The sequence below is a fragment of the Martes martes genome, assembly GCF_963455335.1.
Source record: "Martes martes genome assembly, chromosome: 3".
Taxonomy (NCBI): domain Eukaryota; kingdom Metazoa; phylum Chordata; class Mammalia; order Carnivora; family Mustelidae; genus Martes; species Martes martes.
In genome coordinates, this window is record NC_137890.1 from 33697956 (window position 1) to 33725748 (window position 27793).

At 38.4% G+C, this 27793-nt stretch overlaps 1 protein-coding gene across 2 annotated transcripts; it reads right to left on the bottom strand.

The window, feature by feature from the left end:
* Positions 1–2434: 2434 nt before the first annotated feature.
* KLF5 (KLF transcription factor 5) lies at positions 2435–20001 on the bottom strand. Of its 2 annotated transcripts, none has more exons than XM_080799477.1 (4): positions 19406–20001; positions 16162–17035; positions 15125–15184; positions 2435–4234 (listed from the first exon to the last, which is right to left on the bottom strand). In XM_080799477.1, exons 1-4 carry the CDS (start codon positions 19664–19666, stop codon positions 4056–4058), a joined length of 1374 nt encoding a protein of 457 aa, XP_080655603.1. In that variant the 5' UTR covers positions 19667–20001; the 3' UTR covers positions 2435–4055. The 2 variants fall into 2 exon arrangements, with proteins under 2 accessions (XP_080655603.1, XP_080655604.1); XM_080799478.1 differs by lacking the exon at positions 19406–20001 and adding an exon at positions 19148–19331.
* Between the last annotated feature and the right edge of the window lie 7792 nt (positions 20002–27793).

The window sequence follows — 27793 nt, forward strand, 5'->3', positions numbered from 1 at the left end:
TATGGACATGCTGTTGATCAGCAATTAAATTACCTGCAGCTTTGAAAAGTGCGTTAAGCATAGTTGTCGACAATAATTCTTCCTTGAAAATTCACTAATAATGTTAAAAAAATTCACAAGGCATCACCTGTTTGCTCAAATTATAATCACAGTTTTAGTCACACATCATATCAAAAATCTAACAAGGATACTCTATCAACAGTACAACATGAAGAGGAAATTTGGCGAACATTAAATTGATTCAGTTACTCTGGGCTAAGACAACTCACACAGTACCATGAAGTTTTTTGTTTTTTTTTTTTACATGATTTATCAATCAGTAAAAGCAGGAAGACAAAGGCAATCAAAGAAGTGGTATGTCTTCCAAGGATTTGACAATCTGAGGAAGAAAAACAGGACAGAAGTCGGAAAACAATTCAAATGCTCAAGTATTATGTTTCCAAAGAAAGAAACAAGTGCCCATGAGTGTGGCTAATAAGGACGGAGGGTCTGAGCTGAGCTTTGGCAGACAAGAACTTGAACAGGTAACAGGCCTTTGAGAAAGAAAGGGTAGCCTACAAAAAGGGGGAAGAAGTTCAGAGAAGGAAAGAGAACTGGATGGAAACAGCCATCCCCTGTGTTAGGAAGCTAAAGACAATTAAGTGCTGGGAGCCAAAGCAAGACTGGTTTCTACTTAGAAGAAAACTTACGCATTCATACGATTATCAATTACAACCGGATACTGATACAGCTCTTATTTATTACTAGACACAGGTTGTTGTCTTTGCTTCAGGAAGCCTGCAGTCTAAGTATCTCAATTTCTGGAAGTAAGTTTAAGCCAAAGAAGTTATGTTTTCCCTCATGAAAGAATGAGCAGCTCCGGTTCGACAATGAATCGTGCAGTTCTTGAACTAGGTTATTACTTGAATGACAGGGAAGAATGGGGAGTCAAATGATGAGAAGCTGAATAAACTGATGCCAAATTATGTAACTACAGTTTTCACTTCAGCTCCAACATCAAGGATTTTCCCATTTACCGAACATATGTAATAATGACACACATTTTTTCCTTCACTTTTCTAAAAATGTTTTATTCCAGTTTTAGATCATAGAATTACTGCAAATACAGAAATTCCCGTAAACCCCACCACCAGGTTCCCCTATTAACATCTTCCATTAGTAGGATACATTTTGTCATAATGAACCAAAGTTGTTGAAACATTAACTATATTCTATATTCAGATTGCCTCAGTTTTCCCCTAATGTCCTTTTTCTGTTTAAGAATCCATTAGTTGACATTATACATAGTTATGTCTCCCCGGGTTCCTTTCATCTGTGACAGTTTCTCACATTTTCTTGGTTTGCAAGACCTTGGTGGTTTTGAGTATTGGTATTTTGTAATGTCCCTCAATTGGGCTTTCTCTGGTTATGTTTCTAGGAGTAGACAGCAAAGGCAAACATCCCATCAGGGCTATGTACAATCGCCTTTACTTGTCACTGTCCACGTGGACCTTGACCAACCACCAGGCTGAAGCTGTTGGGTGGGGTTGGGCAGGTTTCTGAACTGTAGTTCTTTTCCCTCCCCTTGGCCATATTGCGTTCCGGGCAACATGCACTTTAAGGAGTGGGGAGTTATGTTTTACTTCTCAGGATAAAGTATCTGCAAAGATTGTTTGGAATTCTGCAATTTGTCTCCTCTCTCCCATTAATTCAGTTATTTCTGTATGGGCTCATGGCTATTTTACACTCTGGGTTGTACCTCATTCCTACTTTTCATTGTTGCTCTGAGATAGCTCCATCATCACAGGATTTGAGTAACTTCCTTTCTGGTGCTGTCAGATGCTCTAGGCTTATTTTGTCTATTTCCTAACCCGGTCCTGGAATATTAAACATTTCTCTAAGGAGCCCCATCTTTTTCATTGGAAAATGGTATTAAAAACCAACCCCTACATGTGCTTGTTTGTACTGGATTAAAGAAACTTTAATTCTTTTGTCTCCTAAAAAGGACGGAAAAAGGTTAAAAAGCCCAATTCTATTTACCTCAGACAATATAACTAGCATATGCAGCGACCTGGGGGGCTCCTGCCTTCTGCCTTTGGCTCAGGTGGGGCTTCCTGCTCAGCCCTCTCCCTCTGCCTCTGCCCCTCCCCCTTGCTGCTTCTCTCAAATAAACAAAATCTCAAAAAAAGAGCGTATGCCATTACCTCAACAAATAACCTTGAAAAGGCTAATGCAGTTACGTGTTGGTAGTGAAAGGGGGGGGGGGGTCAGCATTCATGAAATTTATGTATCTCCTTTATACTTGTAATTCGTATTTCTAAAACAAACCCCCTTTTTTTGTTTTAGAGAAAGGTAGCTTTGGTTCAATGTGGTAATTGTTTTTATTTTAGCCCCCAATGTGGGATTGGAATTTGCTGTTTTTGCTGTTGTAGGTGAAGAAGGCAGGCAAAACATGAATCTTTTAGGCACTTTTTATTTTCCAAAAAAAATTGTCGTTAATATATAAACATCTCATTCTCTCAAAAAATTCTACAACTATACAGCTGTTTGCTCCATTATTTGCATAGGAAATGACCACAATACAAAAATAAGAGGGGAAAAGAAGCAAAACAGCAACCAATTTATGCTTTGTATGTAGGCATGTTCCACGTATAAACATTTTGAAGCCTTACAAAATATTTACACCGTTTGTCATCTATTTACACGTTTTAAGAGCAACTTTTCTAACGAACAAAACTATAATTTATCAAGTTATGAAAATTTTCTAAAAAAAACTTACTATATTACCACAAAATAAATAAAGATAAACAATATTTTAAAAACAAAATTAAGTTTCCATTTTCAATTAAGACCCCTTTTGGCATTTTGCTTATTTATTCTGCCCTTTGGTTAACAGCATCAGCATCACATTACTATTATATTGCATATATGTAGCACTTGCTTCCTTACGCTTTCAACATGTCATTTAATAATTAAAGGCAGACACTGAGTCAGTATTAACAATGATTATAACTAAACTGCACTGTAATTTAGGTAAAATTACTGTGTCTCACTGTATATTACATGCAAAATCCATATAAATTGTCGTTTAACCAACAGTACTGCATAAGCGAACATTCCAGTATGTGAAAACTGCATCATAAATTCAACATTGCCATGTGAGAGCTGCAAGTCCTTCTTTTTTAAAACGATACTGTTTAGCTTATTGTTAGAGGTTTTCACTTTTATGTATTTTATCTTTAAGCTCTGGAGTTCACAATTCATATAAAATGTCTTTCGTATTTAAAATAATCCTATTTTCATGAGTGCATGGAATCTGATTTTTAAGTTCATTTGAATGATTTTCTTCCTCCTAAAGAAATGAATTTGGTGAGGTCTGAAGAGGTATTTTACCACAAATTCTAACTGTAAATGTATTCATGGTTTTTTTCAAACAGAATTATTTATGATTTTCCCCCAAAAGAATCTTAGAAAATTTGTAATAAACCTATAAAGCTGATTTGCGTATTTACAAAATTTTGAATAGCAAATATAGGCAACTCATATAAAAACAAACAAAAAAACACATTTGTTCAATGGCTATTTGTGAATTGCCAGGTACACTGCGCACCTCTAAGGAATTATCTAATATTGGAAAAAAATAAAATAAACTACTTGATGTCAAGTAAAATCTTGACATACAATCCAGCCTTCTTCCTGTGCCTGCCAACTGACTTGTTTACTAAACACTGTCACGTTAAATGATGGTGCTTAGGTAGAAACACTGCAAACACACCCTGCACCCCCACCCCCCTACCCACACTGAGATGTGGCTGCCTGTCAGGAGATGAAATCTGCTTGAGTAAAGCCATATACATTACAGCAAGCATTCCAGATTCTCAAAAGGACCAAACACTTTGGTATTCATACAAGGTATTCCCTGTTTTCTCAAATATACAAAATATACATTTCCAGTTTTTTGTTTTCTTTTTCTTTTTTTTATATATATAGGTTAAGTTTGTAGTTTAAAACTTTGCCAAAAGAACTGCAGAACGTCAGTATGAATTGCATAGGCACGGCAGGCCACGGCGGGGCTCTCAGTTCTGGTGCCTCTTCATGTGCAGGGCCAGGTGGTCGGAGCGGGAGAAGCTGCGGTTGCACACCCCGCACTGGAATGGCTTGGCCCCGGTGTGCTTCCGGTAGTGGCGGGTCAGCTCGTCGGAGCGCGCGAATCTCCAGTCACAGCCCTCCCAGGTGCACTTGTACGGCTTCTCACCTGTGACAACGGACCAAGAGGAGGTGAGGGGGGCGGGCCTGCTTGCAAGACAAACGTTGCAGACACTGCCTGAGAAGGAAAAGTCTTTAAAAAAAAAATCATGGTCCAAGAAAAGGTTGGTTCATAGATTTCATTAGGATCTAGACTTCCTCAAGAACCTAGTGAAGAGAGCCGCTCTTTCCTAGGTAGTATTCAACCTAATTGCAGATAGATAGATGTATCTGGACTTCTCACGAGCAGGAAAATGGTGATTTCGAATGTGCAAGATGAATGAATGGGTGCTTATTTGTTACGTACTGTTTCCAAACATATAAATCCATGATGCCCTCAGCGGGCTCTATCACTGCTGTGGGAACTCAACTTCTACACCAACAAACCCAAGTTAAACGAGCACAGGACTAAATGGCTCTGCCGGCCAAGTGAGGAAAACATTCCGAGGCTGCTCAAATCACCAATACCACGAACTCAATGTACCACACAACTGCGATCCTTTTCAAATGGGGTCCGGTTTCTGGATTAGCTAGACGAACCTTCGTATGAACAAGTTAGCTGTCTGAACACAGGGCCTCCAAAATGCATGAAGGGGCACTCACTCTTCGAAATTCACTACAGCACACACACATTCACACCTTCCCATTGTTCAGTCAGATAAAAGCAAAATAAAGCTAGGAACATTTTAAAGTTGAATTGGTCTTGAAGCTTTATGCATCTTCTATTTAATGAATTCCTCAACCAGATCAGAAAGTCTGATACCAGTAACTTCACTTTGGTGAAGAATCATGGAACTGCAGTACTTCTAACATTTGCTGATACAGACATGTATCTGCCCTGTGTCTATTACCTGCCAGGCACTGTCCTGAGTATGTGGGACACAGTGGTCAACAGCTTACAGGCATTATACCTGTTTTAAAAGTCTCTTTAATCAATCAATCTCCTTATTCTTTCACAGCACTTTCTAACTCTGGTAAACTGACATTTAGGCCACAATCCCACCGCAATTTGTAGTATTCTTAATGTTGTCTGAAGTTTGCTAGTTGCTAATCTTTCAAATCCACTTAATATTGATAATGCAGTCTTAACTCCCAGTTTAAGAATTAATTAACCCTATTTAAACTGAGATCAGGTATTCCCCTAAATAAATCCCAAAACCTGAGGAAGTTTCACTGAGCGTTAAATAGTAAGTTCCTATTATTTATGCTCCATTATGTTAGAATTCTCTATGAATTTGTTAGTTTGAAAGTTTTGAGATAAATTTTCTTATTAAAGTACTACTGTTAGCTTACTGCTCAGTTTTATTTGGATACCTTTTAAAACTGTGAATAGTCACACTCCTGAATTCCTTAAAACGTGGTTTCTTGTGAAAGAGAAGAGCCTCAAAAAAAAAAAAAAAAAAAGAAAGAAAAAAGAAAGAGAAGAGCCTCCAAGTCACTTTGAACACTCTACTTAGTACCACAATGAAACCCAACAACCTTTCTGTCTGATTTAGCAGTATCATGTTCAGGAAGTTTTAAGATTACTCAACTGAGTCCAAATTTTACAAGACACTGTCCACAACAACTGAGATTTCTACAGCTTGTAGTTAATTTATGTTTGCTGTCCTGGTAACTACTCTGACTCTTAAAACAAAATCCCATAAGGACAAAAGGGCCAGAATAGCCCTTTGAAATTTGTACCTATTATCTCCTAGATTTTTCTTTCAACTTCTATGGTATGCATCCCCCAAAATCTTCTTTCCTCTCTCCTCTTCTCTGGCCCTGAACCAAAACAGAAATCCGTAATTTTTTTTAAATTTTTCATTTAAAATATATAGTCTCAATTCCTAAAGTTTTTTTTTCATTATAAATTCTAAGAATTAAAACTAACACACTCAAACGTTTTAAGTAACGTAGTAAGCTCTTTTCTCTCAATTTGTGTTCATATTATTCAATACTAGGAGCAAATCTAGCATGCTTCTCTTGTAAATGTAAACCAAAGAGAAAAAAATTAACTTTTTACACAAGCATTTGTTTTTGTTCCTCGTGAAAAATAAATCACAGAAACAAACATGTTGGTTAAATACTTCACTGTCAATTAATGGAAAGAGAAAGTTACTTCTGATGTCTGAGGCAAGGAAAAAAATTCATAAAGCGCTCCAATTTTAAAAGAAATCATTCTAGTCTTTTGCATTAAATAATTAAATAGCAAGAGAACTGAATTTTCAGAGTTTATTTAAGAAACAAGGGACACTAGACTCTTTTTGTTCACTATTTTTATTGGCTATGAAGCAATAAACTGCACCAATATTTTTTAAAGTTTACTTAACTGATTGGTTGAAAAACGGTAGCCATTAAAGTTCCTAAAACATTTGGGGTTTTGCTCTCAATTTATGCACATCTATAGATTACTCAGCCAAGAATACTACCAGTGTCTGGGACATTAGTTACAGGGCCAAGTCTTTACTATAAAAGCAAGGACAACTATTCCCCACTTGGGGCAGTTTCTATGGGATTTATTCAAGTGTCAACACGGCTCAAGTAAAACATCATAGAGGAAGCTGGTACCCAATTTCTGGCCAAATAGTAGTTCGGGCCTTTCTTCCTCAGCCAGAAACACTATGCACAGTACTTCTGGGAAACCAAACTGACTTCCTTTAAGTTATTTCAACAGGATAGAGCTTTCAAAAGTTTAATTGGATTTTTACAGAATCTCTTTCCAATACCACCAATTTAAAATATTTAGTTAAGCTCTTTCAACATCAACTGTATTTTTAAGTTCTCATGCTGTTAATGTGAAACTTTCCAAAGGCAAAAAGAAAAAAGTGACAAGTTTGAACAGCATGGAAAACAAGCTTCAACTTTATCTCAAAAAAAGTATGTCTTTTCTTCTACTTTAAAATTAACTAGGAGTATTTTTGCTAGGAATCCCTTATCTTTTTTAGAAATTATTCAAGTTCAATATACACACATTCGGTACTGAGAACAACAATGAATATATTTCATAAAAATGGGAAGCAAAGCATTACCAGCGAAAGAAGGGAACAGACACAAACATTCGTTGAGTACAAACTGCAGAACCAGGTATTTCTCATTATTTCACTTAATCCTCACAGTAACTCCATGAGTTAGAAGTGAAACAATGAGCTCGAGATTAAGAATCTGGGGCTGCCACTTTTCCTTAGCGTCTACTTAAGCCCTCCATTAGCAAACACTCCGTTAACTCTATATGAACAATTTAAAGAACACTTATTGTTCAAATTTATTTAAAGATTCTAAAGCCACTTGAGAAGGTCAGCTATGGAACAGATTAATGGACTCAGAGAGCAGGCCTTAAACTGCAGATGGTGCAGTTTTGGATACCTTTTAACAGTTTTGGATACCTTTTAACCTTTTAGACGGTGGGAAGAACAGGGCATACATGAATCAGCCTTAAGTGGAGACCCACCTTTCAGGACCAGTGGGGTCCAGAGAACTGTTCTGACAATCCCTCAAATATCACCTCATGATCGTTTACAAATGAATTTCAGGGGGGTAGCAGAACATGTTTACAATGTATCTGAAATCTTTTGGACTAAAAAAATCCTCATTTTTTTTCCTCTGATAAACAGGTAAAAAATGACTTTTGAACCTACAACAACAGAATGGGAGGTTTCTCTTCTCTGCTGAACATATGCAATAGACTCATACCAAGGTCTTTTCCTAGAATGTTCCACACACATTCTTCTAACAAAAGAAAAATATCATACATGGAAATATTGCTCAGAATAGCTATTTGAGGTAACTTTTTAGAAGTTTATTACCAGCAAATTGTACTGATCTCCTGCCTGATAACTAAAAGGTAATTCAATCAATTGTATCCAACAGAGACTAATAACTATCAGAATTTTAAAAAACAGTATTTAGTAAACAAGTGTAATCTGCACTAAATGACTTGAAAAACAAAACTAAGACGTAATCTTAATTTTCTCTCTAAAAAAAAAAAAAAAAAAGACTTAAGTCACTGGCCTCAAAGAACTTAAAATCCATTTCCCATTTGAGAAAACAAAATAATGCAAACAGTTAAAGTGGAATAAATTATTTTAATAGTTGGTACTTAATTCTTAGAATTTAAGTCCTTAAAGCTCAAATCAACTCTTATTTCAGAAGGAAAATGTTTTTATGTAATTTAATAATAATTATACTTTTTACATCATTAGATTTAAAACATTGTTAGACATCATTAGACACTTAGGGAATTGAGTTTGAAACAGTCTATATATTCTAAGAAAAGGTGAAAAATGGGAAACAATCAAAAGATTAAAGAAATTCATGGGGAAATAATAGTATCTAAAAAGAAGATAAGGTAGTATGATTTGGGCTCATTAATTTGTATTTTTATGTAGTTATGCCAGTAATTTTCCATTTAAAAAATCTTTTCATTAAAACTCATCGTATTATTAAAAGCACATCTCCTATACTTGGAACAGAAGGGTTCATTTAAAAGATTAGTATTATCTATATTTGCAAAATGCAACTAATATTTACTAGATAAACAGTATCCTGTCAATAATGTACCCTTTTTCAGGAAACTGATTAATTAAAAGGAAATACAAGAAATTCCTTCTTTCTCCCTGCCAATTTGCGGTCAGTTCATATGCTTACCCTTTCTTTGAAATTTGATTCACCTTAACACTTCCAGAAAATCTCTAACAGTCCAGGAGACATCATTCCATTTCTCTGTATCCCTATAGCACTTACATTCGTTCTGAATGACTGGTTTGCACTTGCACATATACTGCTGTTAAGAGGGTTCAAACAGCTGTGTTTTGCCTCCTTAACTAGCTTTGGAAGTTCCTCAAGGACAGACTATCTTCTGTTCCAGCTGCAATGCCACACTTCTCATAATGCATCTTTGGAACAATCACATGTTTGGCCCAAGTCTGACTAATTCTGATTTTTTCATCCATGAAAAGAAGGTAAGAAGAGACAGGAAAGCACCTGGTGGAATCTACCCAATTGTCAGATTGTCTACCCCCACCCGCCACCAACTCGCAGCAGGACTTTGCCTGGTTCTATTATCTCACTAAATGTGTGTTTAGGTGAGAACCATGCTTTAAGACATGTTCAGAATCCACTTAGCAAGGAATCCATTTATTATCCGTCATGTAGAGAGTTGTGCAAGGATAAAACAAGTGTTCCTTTACAGAAATGGAACAGAACTGATGAAAACCAAGGAGTTCTGAAACTCCTACTGCTGGTCTAAAACAGCAAAGGGAGTTCTGGGGCCAAAAAACAGTGACCTGACAAATCCAAACTGCAGTCAGGGGTTACATTTGCAGTCTCCTCCCTGAGCGACTCTCTAGGCCCCCAAGTTTCTGCACTTCTCCTAAGGGTTCCCCAGAAAAACACTGAAAAATCCTTGCTAATTGTGTTAATGAAATACCGATTCTTCAGTCTTCTGACAAAAAGATGACACTCAGATTCACTTTCTTATTAAGAACCTAAACTAAAAAAAAAAAAAAAAAAACCTGAACTGACTTTTTAAAAAACCAGTCAATGATTTTACCTTCCCCCTTTTAACCAAAACAGACAAATTCTGTATTTTAACTTTTCTAGCACTGAATGAGTACTAGGATAGTCTTTCCTCTAACGCATTTACTGTGGCTACCTTGACTTGACAAGTTTTCTCCCAACTCTTAAAAGGTTTGTATTTATAAAGTAGTCAAAAAGAAACATTATTCTGTTTTACTCTAAGTTACCTAAACGTGCACTTCTAGAACAGTTAACTTCCCCTATCAGAGTTAAAGATCCTTGAGTATAAATAATACAGGCTGATAGAATAGGAATAGTGCTAGAGAGATACTTTTACTAAAGTAGGACATCACTTTGTTTCTAATCTTCCACCAGAAAAAAAATGTAGGTCATCAAGTAAACAGCTACTACATTCTATAGAACTAAAAATACCTGTCAAAGTAAAAATCTTGGGTGATTAAATTATTACATTAAAAAAAAGTGTATTACATTCTCTCTACCTTCAGAGCTGCTTATTTCTATCTGACCTTCTTCAGCAATTCCATTTCATCTGCTTATGAACTACCTTTCTCCCACTAGTTTGTAAGAACAAAACGGAAGAAAAAGATTCTCTTTGGATTCTCCACAAGATCAGTCAAAGTTTTTGCCACTGTTTTATCAATTTCCTATGTAAATGTTTTTCAGATGAAAAGAACAAGTCCTAGAAGCAAAGTTTAATTTTCCCAGTGAGTCATTAAAAAGAATTATTTCTAAGCTTTCATGCTCATAAATACCTTTTCCAAGGGTCTGAAGTAGCAAGTCTCTTAAGCCCCTACTTTTCTTACTTAAGCTTTAAATTATCAATAAAGAATAAATTTCAAAGCTGCAAATAAAAATAATTTAAGAATTTTAACTAATAATATCTGAAATCATAAGCTAAATGTGATACTTTTACCTGCATATATTTTTAAATACAGACTCAAAAAATCCACTGGATACTAAGTAATTTCATCCTGCCCAACTTTTCCACCTCTACCAGTAACACAGGTTACCAAGTTAAACACCAGTGGACTGACTCTAGATCCAGTATGATCTCCATCATGGCCATCTAACTACCTACTTATCTAGAGAGAAGAGAGACTTATGCTAAATAATTTTTCAAGGAAGTGGAATTGTTTTAATACTCTCCTTCCTTCCACAATTCCACACAAAAAAGGAGTAACTCGTGTTCTCAACATTTTGAAGGTTTTAGTGGCCAAGTACCATGAATGAAAAATTCCTGTCGACTCTGTCAGTATTTTCAGACGCCAATCTATACCTAATACACATTAAATAGATAGTAAGTATGGAATAAAGAACTAGATAGGAAATTTATGTAAGGAGTTTAGTACCTAAACTGAAACTACAATCATCTCAAGCAGAGATTGTACATTTTGAAGTATGCATAGTAAAATATTAATGTTAAGTGTCATTAGGAAATAAAGTGTTCTACATAAGTGAAACAGAATATGGGAATGTACCCCCTTAAAATTTAAGACTTGGCCTAAAAATCTTTCCAAAAGATACTATGCATTTTTTTCTTAATTAAACAAAGCATCCCAAACAGCTCACTGTAAAATGCAGCACTAACAGTATAGTGCCTCCCTGAATCCATTTTGTGTTCCTATGTTATCGTAGTTTCCATTTTCTTTTCGGGGGGGGGGGGGGGGGGGGTGTGTTCCAATTGTCCTCTCCTTGTCAGCCCTTGGCAAGTCGTAGTAAGGGCCTGTACAAACAGTCTCGGTCTAAGGGATACTTGAGCCAAGTGTGTGTGCTGCTCAAAGACGTCCATGTACATACAATCGCTCATTTTCTGCCCTGTTCCAGGTAGCTGAGACTGCTCAATGTCTAAAAATGTTTCCTTACCCTAATTTCCCAACCACTTTCAGGTATTCTTTAGTTACATATCCACTCATGTGACTGAAAGCACTAAGATTTTAAAACCTGTACTGAGGGAGTTCACTAGTTTCAGAACTTTTTTCTTTTCAAAGTACTTTTTACTAAACCATAAATACCATTTTCAAAGAAATTTCCAAACTCAAAGTAAAAGCTGTATTTCACAGGCACACCAAGAAACCAGTAACAGTAGTTAAGAAAGATTTTCAATTTCTTGCAAATTTTTCTTTGTATATACAGCCTAACTTTCTTTCCCTATTGCATTTTACCTTTTTTGGCCTCAAGCCTGTGCTTAGAATTACTTTAAATCTTCAGTTGATTTGTAAGAGCAACATGGTTAAGTGAATCCTTTCCTTAAGAAGTGCTCAGGAGCAATTTTTAGATGATGGCGATGAGTATAGTCCCTTATATACATCAAAAAGGCATACACAAATTTCAGCAGAATATTTGCAGATACATGCTTTTAAAAGTATAGTATACCAGTTGACACTATTGTACAGAAGCAGCCATAATTATTTCTAACCAAAGGCATGGTATATGTATATACACACATTACAAATAACACAAACACCCACACACCCATACAAGGGGTACCTCTACAGACCTATAATATATGGACATGTAAGTGAAATATAACCATATCCTAAAATACAGGAAAAGTACATTTCAGGTGTTTTGTGTGACCATTCGAAGATAGAACTCTGTACTACCTGTGTATTCTTTATGAATAAGAGAGAAATCAAGTGTATAAACTTAGAAAAATGCTTAGAAGGATGCTATGGGATTTCTGGTTCAAGAAACTGGTTATCTTCTACATTCATCCTAAATTTTTTGAAAAAGGTCTTGTTTTGGAAAGACCATTCCCTTATGTTCAATTTGCAAGTCAAGAAGCACTTACTGTCTAAAACTCCAGAATAGGCAATTAAATAGAATTCAGATGTAGTTTGTTTTAATTGCTTAAATCATTTTTAAAACATAAGGTAACTTGACATTTTAAAGCAATTACAATTATATTCCATGGAAATGCTAGGGTGGCTTTTCACATTCTGCCTGCAAAATGGCAATCCCTTAAAAAGCAATTTTGTGTATCAAATTCAAGATCCCCATATAGATTTTTTAAAAATCTCCTAATCAACTGTCCAGGGTGGGAGCAGGATGGAGGGCACAGCAGGGAACATGTATTCAAAACTAAACAGCTATTAAATAAGTAAAGCTGTTTAGAAATACCTAGGTCTTAAAGGGAGAAAGAGGGAAAAACAAAGATATTCTCACTTCAGATACATTCATTAAAAAAAAAAAAAAAACAGTCAGGGAGGATGCAATGAGCGAGCACAGGTAATTTTAAAAGACATTGTCTAGAAACTAGAAATGAGGAGAAAACCACCTCAATGCTCTATGATTACCCAAGAACGGGTTTAGCCAGATGAACAAGTCTGCTACAAACCCTCCCCCCCAAGGCATTTGAGACTGTATCAAACAAAACTTTATTAAACTGGATTACATAGTCTCATTCATTAGATGTCTATGGCCACACATATGATCAGGTGAGAAAGTTGATGCATGGGACCCAAACTAGGCCTGGGTCCTCTTTTTAGTTTGATTTTATTAGTACGATCACTGTTAAGACAGCCCACTATTAAATTTCTTTGCCAGCAGGTCAAGTTCCAGAATCCCAGCTATTAAGTATTGAGAGCACTAACCCCTGACAGGGGTTTCAAGGCTACTCGGATATGCTGACTATATCCCTGCAATAAGCAGTTGATTACAGTGTGATATGCAATTGCACTCTTTTTATTAGGAGACTTTAAACCTCATGAAAAACATGTTCCCTCCTTCCTATTTCCCATTTCAAGGGCTTTCAAAGAAGAAAAAAAAAACAATCGTTTGAATGTTTCAAACTTATTTCTATTCCCAGTAGTCAAAATTCAGGTAAAACCCCATTTTCAGTGTTTCCTTCCCTAAGACAATTATTTATTCTATTAACAGCTATTTTTAGTATTTCTACATGGAATGTTTTCTTGGCCATCATTTGCATTTTGAAAACTTTAGACTGAGTTTATTATATACTTAGTGGTTGTTTAACTACAAACATAATTTGTACTTGAGCTGCTTATGTAGGATCATGCCTTTCATATATCTAAAAACTTCAGGCCAAAACAACCCATTCATTTCACTGATAAATACCTGAGCTATCTTTTCTTTAAAAGCAATTTCTCAGAAAGTCCTGGAATCTACCATTGACGCCAATACTATTTAGATTTTAGTAAGGAGTGTTTATCACTGAGATATCAAGTATTACTTCCTTACATGCATACAAAATGTCTGCAGCCATATTCCTCCTAGTGTTCTATCTCAGCACTGACCTTTGTTCAAAGGCTCTTACTTTTTAATGCAGCAGTTAGAGATAACTACTTCATTTATCAAAACTCAATTTCCATAGTAACATCTAGCCTGGGGAGATTGAAGTCCTCACACTAATCCAACAACCCATTCAAAGGAACTGTTGAATACTTTGGTTTCCATAGCAATGATGGAATAAAACATTTTGCTAGGTCATTGCTTTTATTAGCAAACTTATTCTTTGAACTTTAGGTAAGGCTGAATTTACTGAGAAAAAAAAAAAAAACACTATCGTTTCATGTAAGTTCTTTCCTTCAGGGACAGCCTTTTAGGAAAATCATAGATAGTAACCACCTATGTATTTGAAAATATTTTGGGTATTTGGAAGCTTTTTAAAAGCATGCCAAGTAGTTTTGTCCTAAAATGGTTTCTAATATAGTCTTAAAATTAAAAAGCATTCAAAAGTGAATGTATAGACTTGACAAAATATTTATAAAATTTAAGTGACTCCACATAAAAGCACATTCTAAACAAGGACAAAATATAAACTAGAATGAAGACAGTCTTAAATAGCTCAAATCTGGGCTGGCACAGTGTGCAGAATTAACTTTTAAACCATGACCCCATCTTTGCCTGATTTTAATAGTCTTACAATTTCGGCCCTTCCTTTCATCAACCACAGAAAAAATGCTAAACAGAGATTTTAGGTTAAAGGTGAAATTAAAGATAATGTATTAGGCAGTTATGCTTTACATGCTAAATGGAAAAGTTTTAGCATTTAATATACCTTACAGAAGCCAACTGATTTGTTATGGAAGAAAGAAAATGAGTTACACATTCTTTTTCCTTCAAGGCAGAAATAGCAGTGCCATTAAAATCCATTAGTAAACATCGTTGTTTAACGTTTTTGGGTAATTCATTCTACGTGAGGTGACATGGCAAGGCCTTGGTAAGGGAACATCAGCCTTCCTGGAACTAGATTTTTTCCGCTGAACTGAATTTTGAGCCAAGCCAGTGCTGAAAAGGTAGGCCATTAAAAAATAAAGGTTGACAGAAGAAAGAGGAGATCAAACACATGTTGGCTTTTAAAAGGATGAATACCACTTACACTATTTACACAACTCACAGAATTAACAAGAAAATTACATACCAGTATGAGTCCTCAGGTGAGCTTTTAAATGAGAAGACTTTGTATAAACTTTTGTGCAGCCTGAAATAAAGGAGAGGAAGAACAGCTTGTCATTTTGGAGATCTTTTGAAATCTTTACATTTGATGATTCAGTGTTTAAAATCGGGCTTTAAAGAAGAAATCGGTATTTGAAGCGTCAGTTTTAAAGGGTGCCCCCCTGTTACCTTATTAAAAGTATAAAGTGATTTACTTTATGTACCACTTTAGCAGAAAAAGCAGATAAGCAAGTAAGATACAAATGGGAAATGTGTGTTTGTATTACAGTAGGTGCTTTATACTGGTAACATATACTTCAGTGATTTAAAAATTTTTAATGGCTCTAGAGCTGACAGTGTTAAACCATTATCCAAGATGACTGCAATTTTCTGTACTACATTTGTTTTTTCATTTAGTGTATCACGCTTTATCATGTACCACAGTCAATAAATTATACCCTGTATTAATCATAAACTAGCTTATGCCAGCAACTTGTAGATAAAGCCATCACCATCATCAATTTAAATTTTGAGCCACATCTCATTCAAGGATGAACATATGCTCATATGCTATCAGAACTATCCTTAAATCTCTTCTGTAGACAGTCTTGTAATACACCATCAACAGAGCAGCCTACTTATCTCCACTTCATTACCACACCTTATCTAATTCTTTTCAGGTCACTTTTAATTTAGAATTAAGATACATTACACAAGTAACTCTGGCATAACACAGAATTCTAATTTTCATTCAATATTAGAAATAAAGTCGTCCAAAGTAACCTCTTCCCAGAATATTCTGGCTTTTTTTAATACGTAAAATCAGCAGGAGACAAACATTCTAGGGTACAGTAACGAGACTGAGATATGAAAAAAACAAAGCAGGTGGTTTTTTCATTGTCAAGTACTACTTTACTACGTAAATTTAAAATCTAAGATTAAAAAAGGCGCACGCATGCGCGCGCGCGCGCGCTCTCTCTCTCAACACAGGTATTGCTGCTTCAACTGGGTTAAAACACGTACCAGGGTAATCGCAGTAGTGGATGCGTCGTTTCTCCAAATCCGGGTTACTCCTCCTATTGTATCTGACAGGCTGGATGCTTTGCGAGTTAACTGGCAGGGTGGCAGGTAAATTTGGATTGTGAATTGCCAGTTTAGAAGCAATTGTAGCAGCATAGGATGGAGGTGGGGTCAGATTCTGGAGCATCTCTGCTTGTCTATCTGGACTTCCCGGCTCTGAGCTTGGTGGTGACGGGGGAAAGTAAGTGGCCTGCTGTGGCAGAAACTGACTTGGCATTGTGTATGTGCAAGGGGGCATGCCCTGGAACTGTTTCATTGCAGTCTGCGGAACAGCAGAGGTGTGTGTGTTAAGGCCTGTCATGGCGGCTGACATAGAAACATTAAGAGTGTCCATTACTGCTGTCTGGTTTGTAGAACTGGGCATATCTAGATCCGGTGTATTCAGTAGCTGGTAGAGGTGGCCCTGCTGGGGAGGGACAGAAAGATGAAGATCTGGTGTAGGAAGTTCTTGTTTGATGAAAATATTGTTCACCTCTGGAGCTGCGGTCTGGTGGGAGCTGAATATACTGGTGAACTCAGGGAGGGCCTGGGTCGGGGCCGGAGGAGGGGCAGTCGTTTCACTCTGGTGGCTGAAAATGGTAACAGGTTCTGTCTTGATGTGTGTTACACACGGTCTCTGGGATTTGTAGAGGCCAGTTCTCAGGTGAGTGATGTCAGGGAGGAAGACGTTCATGTTGATACTGTAAGGTAACCCTTCACTGTCAGTGAAGAACTGGTCTACGACTGAGGCACTGTCTCGTCTATACTTTTTATGCTCTGGAATTATAGAAACTGGAGGAAGCTGAGGTGTCAGATACTTCTCCATTTCACATCTTGTCTACAAAAAAAGAGATAAACAAACATGCATAATCCACCCAACTCATCATCTGGAGGACAAACCTACTGAAAATTCCCAACAATACCTTCAAAAAGTACTAGGGCAAACTCCTAAGTGTCGCTTATAAACTTATATTTGTCAACTGTGTAATAACCTGGTTTACCAAAAGCCTTATGAAACTCTCTATAAGGTGTATTTGGTAAGCTGCTCCCACAACCAGCCCCTGACAAAAAATGAAAGAGGCACATCAAGAAAAAGCAGCAGCACACAGAAATTCTTTTCCAATCAATAATACATATTCCTTTTGAATAATAAAAATTCCTTTCTAATAATAATAATAAAAATAAATCTAAATAAATAAAGTTTAAGAACTCACATACAAGCAGGATTCCCTGGCCCCACCACAGTTGAGTTTGCAACTTAAACACAGTATTGTAATACTACCAAACCACCTCAATTCTGTTCATGCCACATTTGTATTAATATAGGTGTGTTTAAACAAACAAAAACCTAAGCAAATCAACCTTAAAAATATTATCACGGAGTTGTTTTGTTTTGTTTTTACTTGGACAGGTATTGTTGAAACATCTGATATAAAACATACTCCTTGGCTGTTTCAGTGCCTTTTCTCATTTATAGGTCACTGGACAGTTAAATACAACCGTCTTGAGCAAAACACAGTATCCACTGAAAGAACAAAGCAACTTCACTTTCAACATTTGCTCTAAATGTTGATTTTAATCAGCAGATTCTGTAATTGGTTAATATGATAATGAAATGTTCCTATTCATATCCCTATCTAAAACAGATCTTTAATTACCTAGGGGAAAATCACTCCCTTGGTAGAGTGGTGCTAAGGAGTCTGTGGGTGGGGAGAGGCTGCTGTATCCTTAGCACCGTCATCAGCAAAACATTTATCATGTCCTCCTCAGTGGGCCAATGCTACATTCCCCCTTACTCTGTAAAAAGCTCAATCATCCCTCATCCTTGTGTCTCAAACCGAAAGAAAAGTGACAAACCTGAAATAACCAAATCTTTTCCAAGTGGCGGTTGTTTTTTTTTTTTAAGAACACAATCCAACTTGTAACTAATAGTCTCCCTCAGTCTTTTTACAGCTATCTTCTATTCTAGTACAACATGAACTTCTCCTTTATTTTAATTTTTAACATTGAAAAGAAATTTTAAAAGAAAAAACCACTCCAACTAAATGGCTCATGAAACTATTAACCGTGGCATTTTTTTGCTACTACTGAATTTCAAAAGCGTTTCATATCGGACCTCCTCTACCATTCGGGGTGGATGCAGACACGGTCTCCCAGATAAACACGATTTCAAAAATAAAAATTAACACTCTAGTCATGTGAGTCACATCTCTGACAAATGCCACTGCCCTTTCACAGCACGACGAAACTCGCGGACCACCCGGACTAGGAGCTCAGTAGCAAATACGCCATAGACCAAGGGGCTATTAAATGAAGCGTCTCGAAATAAACCGAACTAAACCCTTTCGTGCACTTCGCTCCCGTGGTGGTTAGTGGTTTCTGATTTTAGCTCTTCCAGCTGTTTGCATGTGGGTATGTTTCCAATTTTTTTTTTTCCTTGGGACAGGCTAAAAGTCCCGGGAAGTTTTTTCTGGGCTATATGACTCCCTGCGTGGGCGAAAGAAACAGGCGGTTGCTCTAATTCGGCTGCCGGGCAAGTGTAAAAGCCAACTGCCAGCTTTCAACGCGGCTCCGGGAGGAAATTTACGCGCACACGAAGAAAACAACACCCCCGGTCTTTTTTGGTCTTTCTTTTTAAGGAAAAACAAACGCTCCAATACAACCTTAGCTTTCCTAACTCTCGTTTCCCAAAGGCAGCCCCAGATCGCGTCTAAAGCAGGCTGAGCCGAAAGATACGAAACTAGCACCCCGAGGCGCCTCTCGCCAGCACCCCGATTTGCGTTTCTCCTTAACCCGAGACGACGTGGGGGAACCTCCAAGGGCAGAACACAGCGGGGGCTGGAGGGTAAGGTGAAAGACGAAATTTAAGCAAGGTTGGACGTGAGGTACCAAGTCCCATCCCCCTAAACTAAGAAAACACGAAGTAAGGTGCGTGCTGGCACCCACTTGCCTCTAACCTCTCCCGGACGCGTCTGACGAGATTCATCCGGGACCCCCGCTCTTCCGGTCCCCCTACTTTCTCCCTGCGGACTGCGGGTGCCCAGGCCAGAAGGGCAGGGCGGGGAGGGGCTGCCCACCCAGCTCCGGCTCCCTGAGCGCCCCGACGCACGCCCCAGCCTGGAGCGGCCCCTGTCGCCCGCGCGTCGCAGCGGCGGGACACGCCCGAGCTCCGGGAGGGGGGTGGAGAGAGGGGAGCGGCTCTTCCTACCTGGACCAGCTCCTCAGGGGGCAGCCGCGGGCCTGCGGCGGGCGGCGGCGCCGGCTGCGGCGGCTGCGGGGGCGCGGGCTGAGCCTGCGGGTGGTGGTGCGGGTGCTTCAGCTCTTCGCCGGGGAAGAGCGCCGCGTCGCGGGCCGGGTTCGCGGCGCCCAGCACGGGCTTGAGCTGCGCGAACACGGGCTCGTCCTGCGGGGCCGGCGGCTGGGGCACGGGTCCCAGGCGGGCGCTCATAGTCAGCACCCGCGTGGCCATTGGCACTCAGGGGGCGGCTCCGGGCGCGGGACGCGGGTCGGGCGCGCTTCCCACCTCGCCCACGCTGCTTCGGGTCGGCGAGCTCGGCGCGGGGCCGCGGGCGGAGAAGGGGAGGCTCCGGGTGGACCCCCTCAGCCAACAGCAGGCGCGGTTTTCGAAGGCGCGCACGAAAAGCAAAACTCTTCCGCTCCGACACGCGTAAACGCCAACGTCCTCCGGGCGGCCACTTTCTCCCGCCCCGCCCCACCGCGCTCTCTCACTCCCCGGAGCCCGCTCCCGCCACCGTCTGTCTCCGTGAGCGAGCTGTGAGCGCGCGTACCTGCCCCGCGACTACTGACACTTGACGCCCGCCTCTATTTTACCCAACTCCAAGTGGGCGTGGCCTGCCAACTTGACTGGCAGCGCTGCGGCGAATCCCAAAGCCCTGAGGCCGGCCGGGCCTGAGTGGGAAGCCTATGAGAAGGGAGAAGTTCGTCCAGGCCCCGCCTTCGCCGGGCTAACCCGCCCTCTCGGGCCACGAGCTTTCGCGCGCAGGGCGGCCGCGCAGTTTGTACACAACTTCTCTGACAGATTGGGCTGACGGAGCCGGGGGCGGAGGAAAGGAGAGAAGCGGGTGGAATCTAGGAAGAGAGGGAATTAGGGTGGAGACGTGGAGGGAGATCTCGTCGGACTGTTCTCTGCCAGGGTTAGGGAGAAAAAGAGTTTTTGCACGTCTTAGGTGTTGTGCAAGGACCTGAAACTCAAAAGCTGAAATCCAGAAGGCAGCTAGGTGGGGGCGCCAAGGTTTTTAGAGACTTGTTTCACGAGTGTGTATTTTTAAATATACAAAATGTACTTTTCTTTAGCGGAAAACGAGGGGCGGTGTGATAAACAAATTTAAAAACAGCTCTCTTGTCTGTGTATTTTCAGCAGTGAACATGTCCATTTAGCAAAGCAAATCCGGAATGTCGTGAATAAAAGGTTTAATGGTAAGATTTTTTTTTTGAAGTCCTCGATAAAAGCTTGTTTTCCCCGACAGTATTTAAGTGGTTAGAAGAAGCTTCCACACACGTTTCTAGCTTGTATCTGTGTATGGAGAGGAGGGGAGGGGGATGGGCCATATGAATTTTGAAGTTTTTAATATTTACACTTTTGATTGTAGGCAAAGCATGGAAGCTAATTTAAGCACGAACGACTGACTAGTTCAAATGTATTTATATAGAGATTACATCTTCGACTTGTTTTTGCTAGCACTGTATGTTCAAAAAAATGGAGTTTAATATTTACAAAACAGAAACGTAGCACATTTACCTAACACTATGGCACCTTTTCCTACGAAAAGACAATCGAAGAAGCCAAACATTAGACGCGCAGCAGCTCTGAAAACTGGGAATCCAAATTTGTAGGAAAGTAATAGTCAAATATATTACCATCCATTAACTACATTATAATGGGAAGGTGAAGTTTTGCCAGCAATCACCTAAGGAAAACACTTCTCTAATCCTTAATGTTCTTGTATATGATTTTATCTGGCTTATTGAGAAGCCGGAACAATAAACTGCAATAAAAATGCCTGGTATATTACTACATATGTATATATGTTGACAGCACACTATACTATTAGACAATTTTACATATGCAACAGCCTACTCATCACTTCACAGTAAAACAGCTTTAAAAAATGAGCTCTTAGAAAAATGTTCACTTCAAAGAGGTGGATCTTTAAAAGTATGGCTCTCATTTCAGTGTGTAGATTAAAAAAATAATATACACATGAAATATTAGAGGTATTTATTACTAGAGAACAAAATTATGCTGTAAATTTTTTTCTCCTTTTCATTTCCTTTTTGTTAATAAATGATTCATCTTTATAGCCGTGATCATTTCTTTCAGAGAGTGGTTGACAACTACTTTCATGTTACCAAAGTAGTATTTAATAAGACTTTTTGCTAATTTTTTTCTAAGCAAACAGTCCCATGATATCCACGTCCACCTTTAAAAAGCTGTCCTGATTTTCTCTAAGATTGAACCCAAGTATGTAATTAAATAACTTAAAAACAGATTATAGAATTGGTTTGGGATTTAATTTTTTAAAAATTGAACTTTGACAGATTTTCAGTTATAATGCTGATAACATGATCAAACCTGAGTGTGATATAGATAAGTCTTAACGGAAGTTCTATATTCTTTTTAACTTAGGTTTAATACAATTTAGTATCTATTTATATTTTAATTTGCCTCTACACTCCTCTAGACCTTTTCTTTTGTCTTTATCGGAGCATCAGTGGCCTATTATTTCAACCTGTTTTCACTACAATGAATTTCAGTTATTTTACTGGAAATGTTTCTATATTTCACACCATTTTTTAACATGCTTTCATTTACAAATGCTTTCCCAGTAGCTAAACAACATAAAACCCAACTATTTGATAAGTTTTTAATAAAATACTTGTCCAGTTCAGTTCTTTTTTTTTCACATTTCCATTTTTGTCTAATGAATAAAGATATGAACCTAGCTATGGCTTGGGCTCTTGATACATGTATGTTAGAAAAGCTGAATTCAATCGTTGTTGATTTTTTTTGTTCAAATATAGTAGCATTTATTTAAATTTCATTTCTGACATAAGGATTCGTAAAACAGGACTGCCACTTTTAAGTAATGGTTTCTCTGAAATCCCAGGCTCTGCAATCTCACAGAAAATAACTAGCTTAGCACTGTACAATAGTACGGAAATTGGAAAGTAATCCTTTTCTGAGACATTTGCCATGCGATTCTGAACATAGAAAGAACATGTTCAACCAAGCTTACTTGCTGTTAACACACATGCTACAGCTGCAAACCTGATTCACCGACTTAACAAAAAGGGTTAAAACTTGATAAATATTTTTCAAATGTTCCAGGTTCTACATTGGCATGATGCCAGACAGTGTGAATGGACAGATCCTCAATTACTTTGAACTTTCTAGTTCTTTGCATTCCTTCCTGCTTAGTAGTGCTGTACCATTAGGGAAGATAGGAGAAAACAAAAAACAAATGTCAGGTTTCAGAAATCAATTAGTGGCCTGGCAGTGGTATGTTAACTGAACTGTGCCAAAACAGAGAATTCTGAGGGAAAGAAATAAAGTTGAGTAGTCAAGTTAGGTAGGAGGGTAAGCGTAGAAGCAGTGTGCATGCTTAAGCCCTTAGTCACTGGGCAACACAGATTTAGTCTTAGAATAAACCATAAGTGTCACTATCTTTACGGGAATAAATACGCCTGAATGTGTGGGGGCTGAACAGGCATTCAGTGATGGGGGGGTGGGGGCAGGGAGGAGGCTTAAAGGAGGCCATGGGAAAAAAAAAATGGATAAATAGCTTCTGAATGATGAGATGAGAGAAATATGAAGCTATCACTCGGGCAATGTTCACAGGAAGACACGGCAAAAGAAGTATCTGTATTCAGTTGTTCGGCCAAACTGTCAGGGACAGCTTGAAATTAAGACAGTTTAGACAGCATTTTATTCATTTTGGAAAATTTTCATGGAATATTCCATTTCTGTAAAGTCAGAATCAAATTACCGAGTGATATCGGACTACAGAAACAGCACGAGAATGAGTAAAAATAATTTTTTATAAGGGAGTACACTCTTCTCTAGGGTAACATTATTCCATTTAAAGTGACTTTCTTGGTATTAACTGATTGCCTACCTAGTGTTAGAATTTGTATCAACAAACATGAAGGACATAATTATTGTCCTCTAAAACATTTCACATTTTAAATTGTTTAACTTTCTCATTAATGGCAACTGCTTTAAGTCACACTTCAAATTTTAAAAAAAAGTAATTGAGAACAGAACACAATGAAGAGGCTTCCACTGAGATTAGCCAAAATTCAAACCATTTGACACAAAGGTTAATAAACATGAGAAAAGATTTCATCCCTTTTGGTTGAAAAAATATGTAATTTAACTAGGACTAATATACCTCTTTCTTGTACAAATTAAAATGCTGCCTTACAAAAAATTAATACTCTATTCTTGTACTATCTCCCACCCCAGTTAAGAAATTAAATTTTATATTAAGTTTGGATTTAAATGTGTTCTTCATATATCTCCATGTGCACTTAATTCCTAAATGTACTGTAATTTATCTAACCTATTTTTAAAACTCTAGCAATAGACCAAAAAACCGCAGAATTTTACCTTGTGGGGGGGACTGGGATAGCTTTTTCCACCTTGTTAGTATAAGAAGTAGACAAAATGACATAAATATAAATGCCTTGAACCAAGTTATAGGCCAGGCGTACTGTAGCTTAAACTGTACAGCATCTGAATTCTGACTCTAAACATGATAGGAAAGGTCAGAGAAAAATCCTGAACTGAAGCAGTTATACCAAACAATCTTTTAGAACACTAAGAAGGTCACATCACCAGGCCTCATCATCATCACAATGAGCGGTGTTTTGAGCCAATTGCTGTTCATGTGATGACAAAAGCACTAATGGTCCTAGGGTGTGGGGCACTGGGAATGCTCAAGGGGACTGCACGGGGGTCAGGAGGAAAGACCCTTTGGGAGGTTAATTTGTAAATGAAATGTGTAAAAGTAGTACTAAGACCAACGCTGCCCATTCCTTCCTTAACTTCTATCCCCGATGATGGTTGTGAAAACGTGTAACTTTTGAGGATGACAGTTTGACAATAAGTATGAAGAAGGCTAAAAACAAAACAAGCTTGGGACTCCTGGTTGGTTCAATCAGTAGAGCATATGACTCTTAATCTTGGGGTCGTGAGTTCAAGCCTGACACTGGGCATAGAAATTATTTTTAAAAAATACAAAATAAAAAGATTTGTAAGATGGAAATAACCTTTAACATGATAGGTAATTCCCCGGCAAGAAAATTTATATATATATAATCAAATAAAATTGGAAATATCCCAAGTGACCAACAACAGGAGAACAATGTATCTGTGCAATGGCTGTAGTTCTGCCATCAGAAATCATATTATTTAAAAATTTTAGTCACATGATACATCAAGTAAAAAAGGTAAGAGGTTTTATAAACACACACATAAAGACAAAAAGATAATACAAAACATGTTTTTGGCAGCTACAATGAGATGGTCAAAGGGTTGGTAGTTTCTCGTTTTTCAATATTTTCTAAATTTTCCACAATTACCACTTGTTCTATTCATAATCAGAATAAAATGGCTTCTTTTCTTTATTTAGATTTTATTTTTTTATTTGACAGAAAGAGAGAGAGCACAAGTAGGCAGAGGGAGAGGGAGAAGCAGGCTCCCCACTGAGCACGGAGCCAGATGTGGGACTCCATATCACGACCCTGAGGTCACAACCTGAGCCAAAGGAAGACGCTTAACTGACTGAGCCACCAGGTGCCCCCCAAAAAATGTTTTCAGTAAAAATGTAAGTAAATGTTGCCTATACACAGTTAAGTGTTCATTGGGACTGCAGGTAATGACCAAGATTTTCCATCTGAGGGGCTCCTGGCTGGCTCTGTTGGTAGAGCATGTGACTCTTGATCTTGGGTTGTGAGTTCAAGTGCCACGTTGGGTGCAAAGATAACTTTAAAAATTTTTTTTTTAATTTTAAAAAGAAGTGATTTTCCATTTGAAAGCAACAAGTATAGCAAGTATTGCAATCACCCTGTGCTGTGAAGACATGTAAGCTTTCTTAACCAAACTTCTAGATCTTCCCAAGATTCACTGTAGAATAACAAGCTGAAGGGAGATTACAAAGTTTGAACTTGGAAAGGGACAACCTGGTGAATGTTTGAAATATAAATATACATAAATATAAATATGTTTTATTTCCTAAGTGATCAGTAAGACTTCAACAGTGATTTTTATTCAGTTATTTTGGGTATTCCATTTTATTTTCTTGCTTTGTTTTCCTCTATTAAAGCTTATTTACTGTGTTTTCACAAAATGCATAGACTCTCAAAGCTAGATAAAATTTATAGGCATATTTTTTTTAAGATTTTATTTATTTATTTGACAGAGAGAGAGATCACAAGTAGGCAGAGAGGTAGGCAGAAAGAGATGGGCAAGCAGGCTCCCTTCTGAGCAGAGAGCCCGATGTGGGGCTGGATCCCAGGACCCTGAGATCATGACCTGAACCAAAGGCAGAGGCTTAACCCACTGAGCCACCCAGGCGCCCCTATAGGCATCTTTAAAGAGCTGTTTGTATTGGTTTTTTTTTTTTTTTAAATTCTAAAATATTCATATAGGAGATTCAGAATGAAATAGTTTCTAATGAGATGTTTATACCACCTTCTGCCTTGTTCTCTTTCCTGGCAGCACCCAAAGTTGTTCAAAAGTAATTCCCAAGGGGCGCCTGGGTGGCTCAGTTGGTTTAGCGTTGGATTCTTGTTTTCCTCTCAGGTTGTAATCTCAGACAGGGTCCTGGGATCAAGCCCCATGGTGTCAGGCTCTGTGCTCAGTGGACAGTCTGTGGGAGATTCTCTCCTTTTCCCTCTGTCCCTCCCTGTGATTGCCCTTGTTCTCCCTCTCTCTCAAATAAATATATAAATCTTAAAAAAAAATAAAAAAGTGGGGCACCTGAGTGGCTCAGTTGTTAAGCGTCTGCTTTGTCTCAGGTCATGAGCTCAGAGTCTCAGGATGGAGCCCCCCCCACATGGAGGCCTACGTTGGGCTCCCTGCTCAGCAGGAAGCCTGCTTCTCCCTCTCGGACGTCCCCTGCTTGTTTTCCCTCTCTCACTGTGTCTGTCTCTGTCAAATAAATAAATAAAATTTTTTTTAAAATAAAAAAGTAATTTCCAAACTTGCTTACTGGGAATGGAAAATTAATGCTGGGGGAGGGCAGCATTGGCTGGGAGGGGTGTGGCATTGGTGGTCTAGGAACTTGATTTTTTTTTTTTTTAAGATCTTTATTTGTTTATTTGAAAGAGAAAGTACGAGCAGGGGAGAGGCAGAGGGAGAAGTAGCCTCCCCACTGAGCAGGGAGCCCAACTCAGGGCTCCATCCCAGGACCCTGGTATCACAACCTGAGCCAAAGGCAGAAACTAAACCTACTTATCTCCCCAGGTGCCCCTAGGAACTTAATATTTAAAATATTTTCTATAAACTATTCAACAGAGAGCTGATTTCTGAATTAAGGGCCCCCCTTGCCTCCTCACCTCCTGATCATGATTATCAACCTACATGTTAAACACACACACACACACACACACACACACACCAGTCCCTATTCTCAGTCATCATGCACATTGGTGCCTGCAAATTATGAAACACACTCCACGTGCTGAGTGCTAGTATAGGCCTTGGATCTATGAAGATGAATTAGACACGATCCTTGCCCTTAGCGTCATCTGAAAGGTAACCTCTCCTCCTCAAATGTTTCACTGCTTCCACAGTCAGTAATTTGGAGTCTGAATGGGACTTTGAGCTGGACCGCAGGGGATCTTTCCTACCTCAAATCCCACTATGCCCTCCTGCCTCTTCTCCCAGGAAACTTAGGTTCTAACCATGGGGCTTATTTGTCATTTCCCAAATATCACTGCTGTTCCCTCCAACTATAATGTCTTTCTTTGACCAAAAAGCCATATTATCACAAGCCCAGCTAAAATCCTGCCTCTCTTCCAATGTCACTCTATATGTTCCAGTAAGAAATACCCTCTTTTGGGGCACTTGGCTGGCTTAGTCGGTGGAACATGTGACTCTTGATCTTGGAGTTGAGTTTGAGTCCTGCATTGAGATTACTTAAAATTAAAATCCTAAAAAAAAAATTACCTTCTTTTGGTTTCTGCCCCTTCCATTAGCATTGTTTCTCCAGTAAAGCATTTCTTATTATCTGCCTTGCCTCTATCTCTACCAGCAAATCATATGTTCCTGTAGGACCCTAATGGTCGTGTCTTTGAATTCCTTATGACATCTCCTAGCACAGTGTCTCATATAAAATAGGCAACTGATGTTTGGTGAACTCAATTTTGTTCATTATATACATAAAAGGTAAAATTAAGAATAAAAGTTTGATAGAATGCCTTCTAAAAAGGTAGAAGAAATAAGAGAAACAGCACCATTTATAACATTTACAACCAATATCATATTAATTGATTCAGGCAAGAATTAAAGCTAAAATAATTGGGTGAAATTCTGATGAGCAATAAGATACTTGCATAGTCATAAAGTATT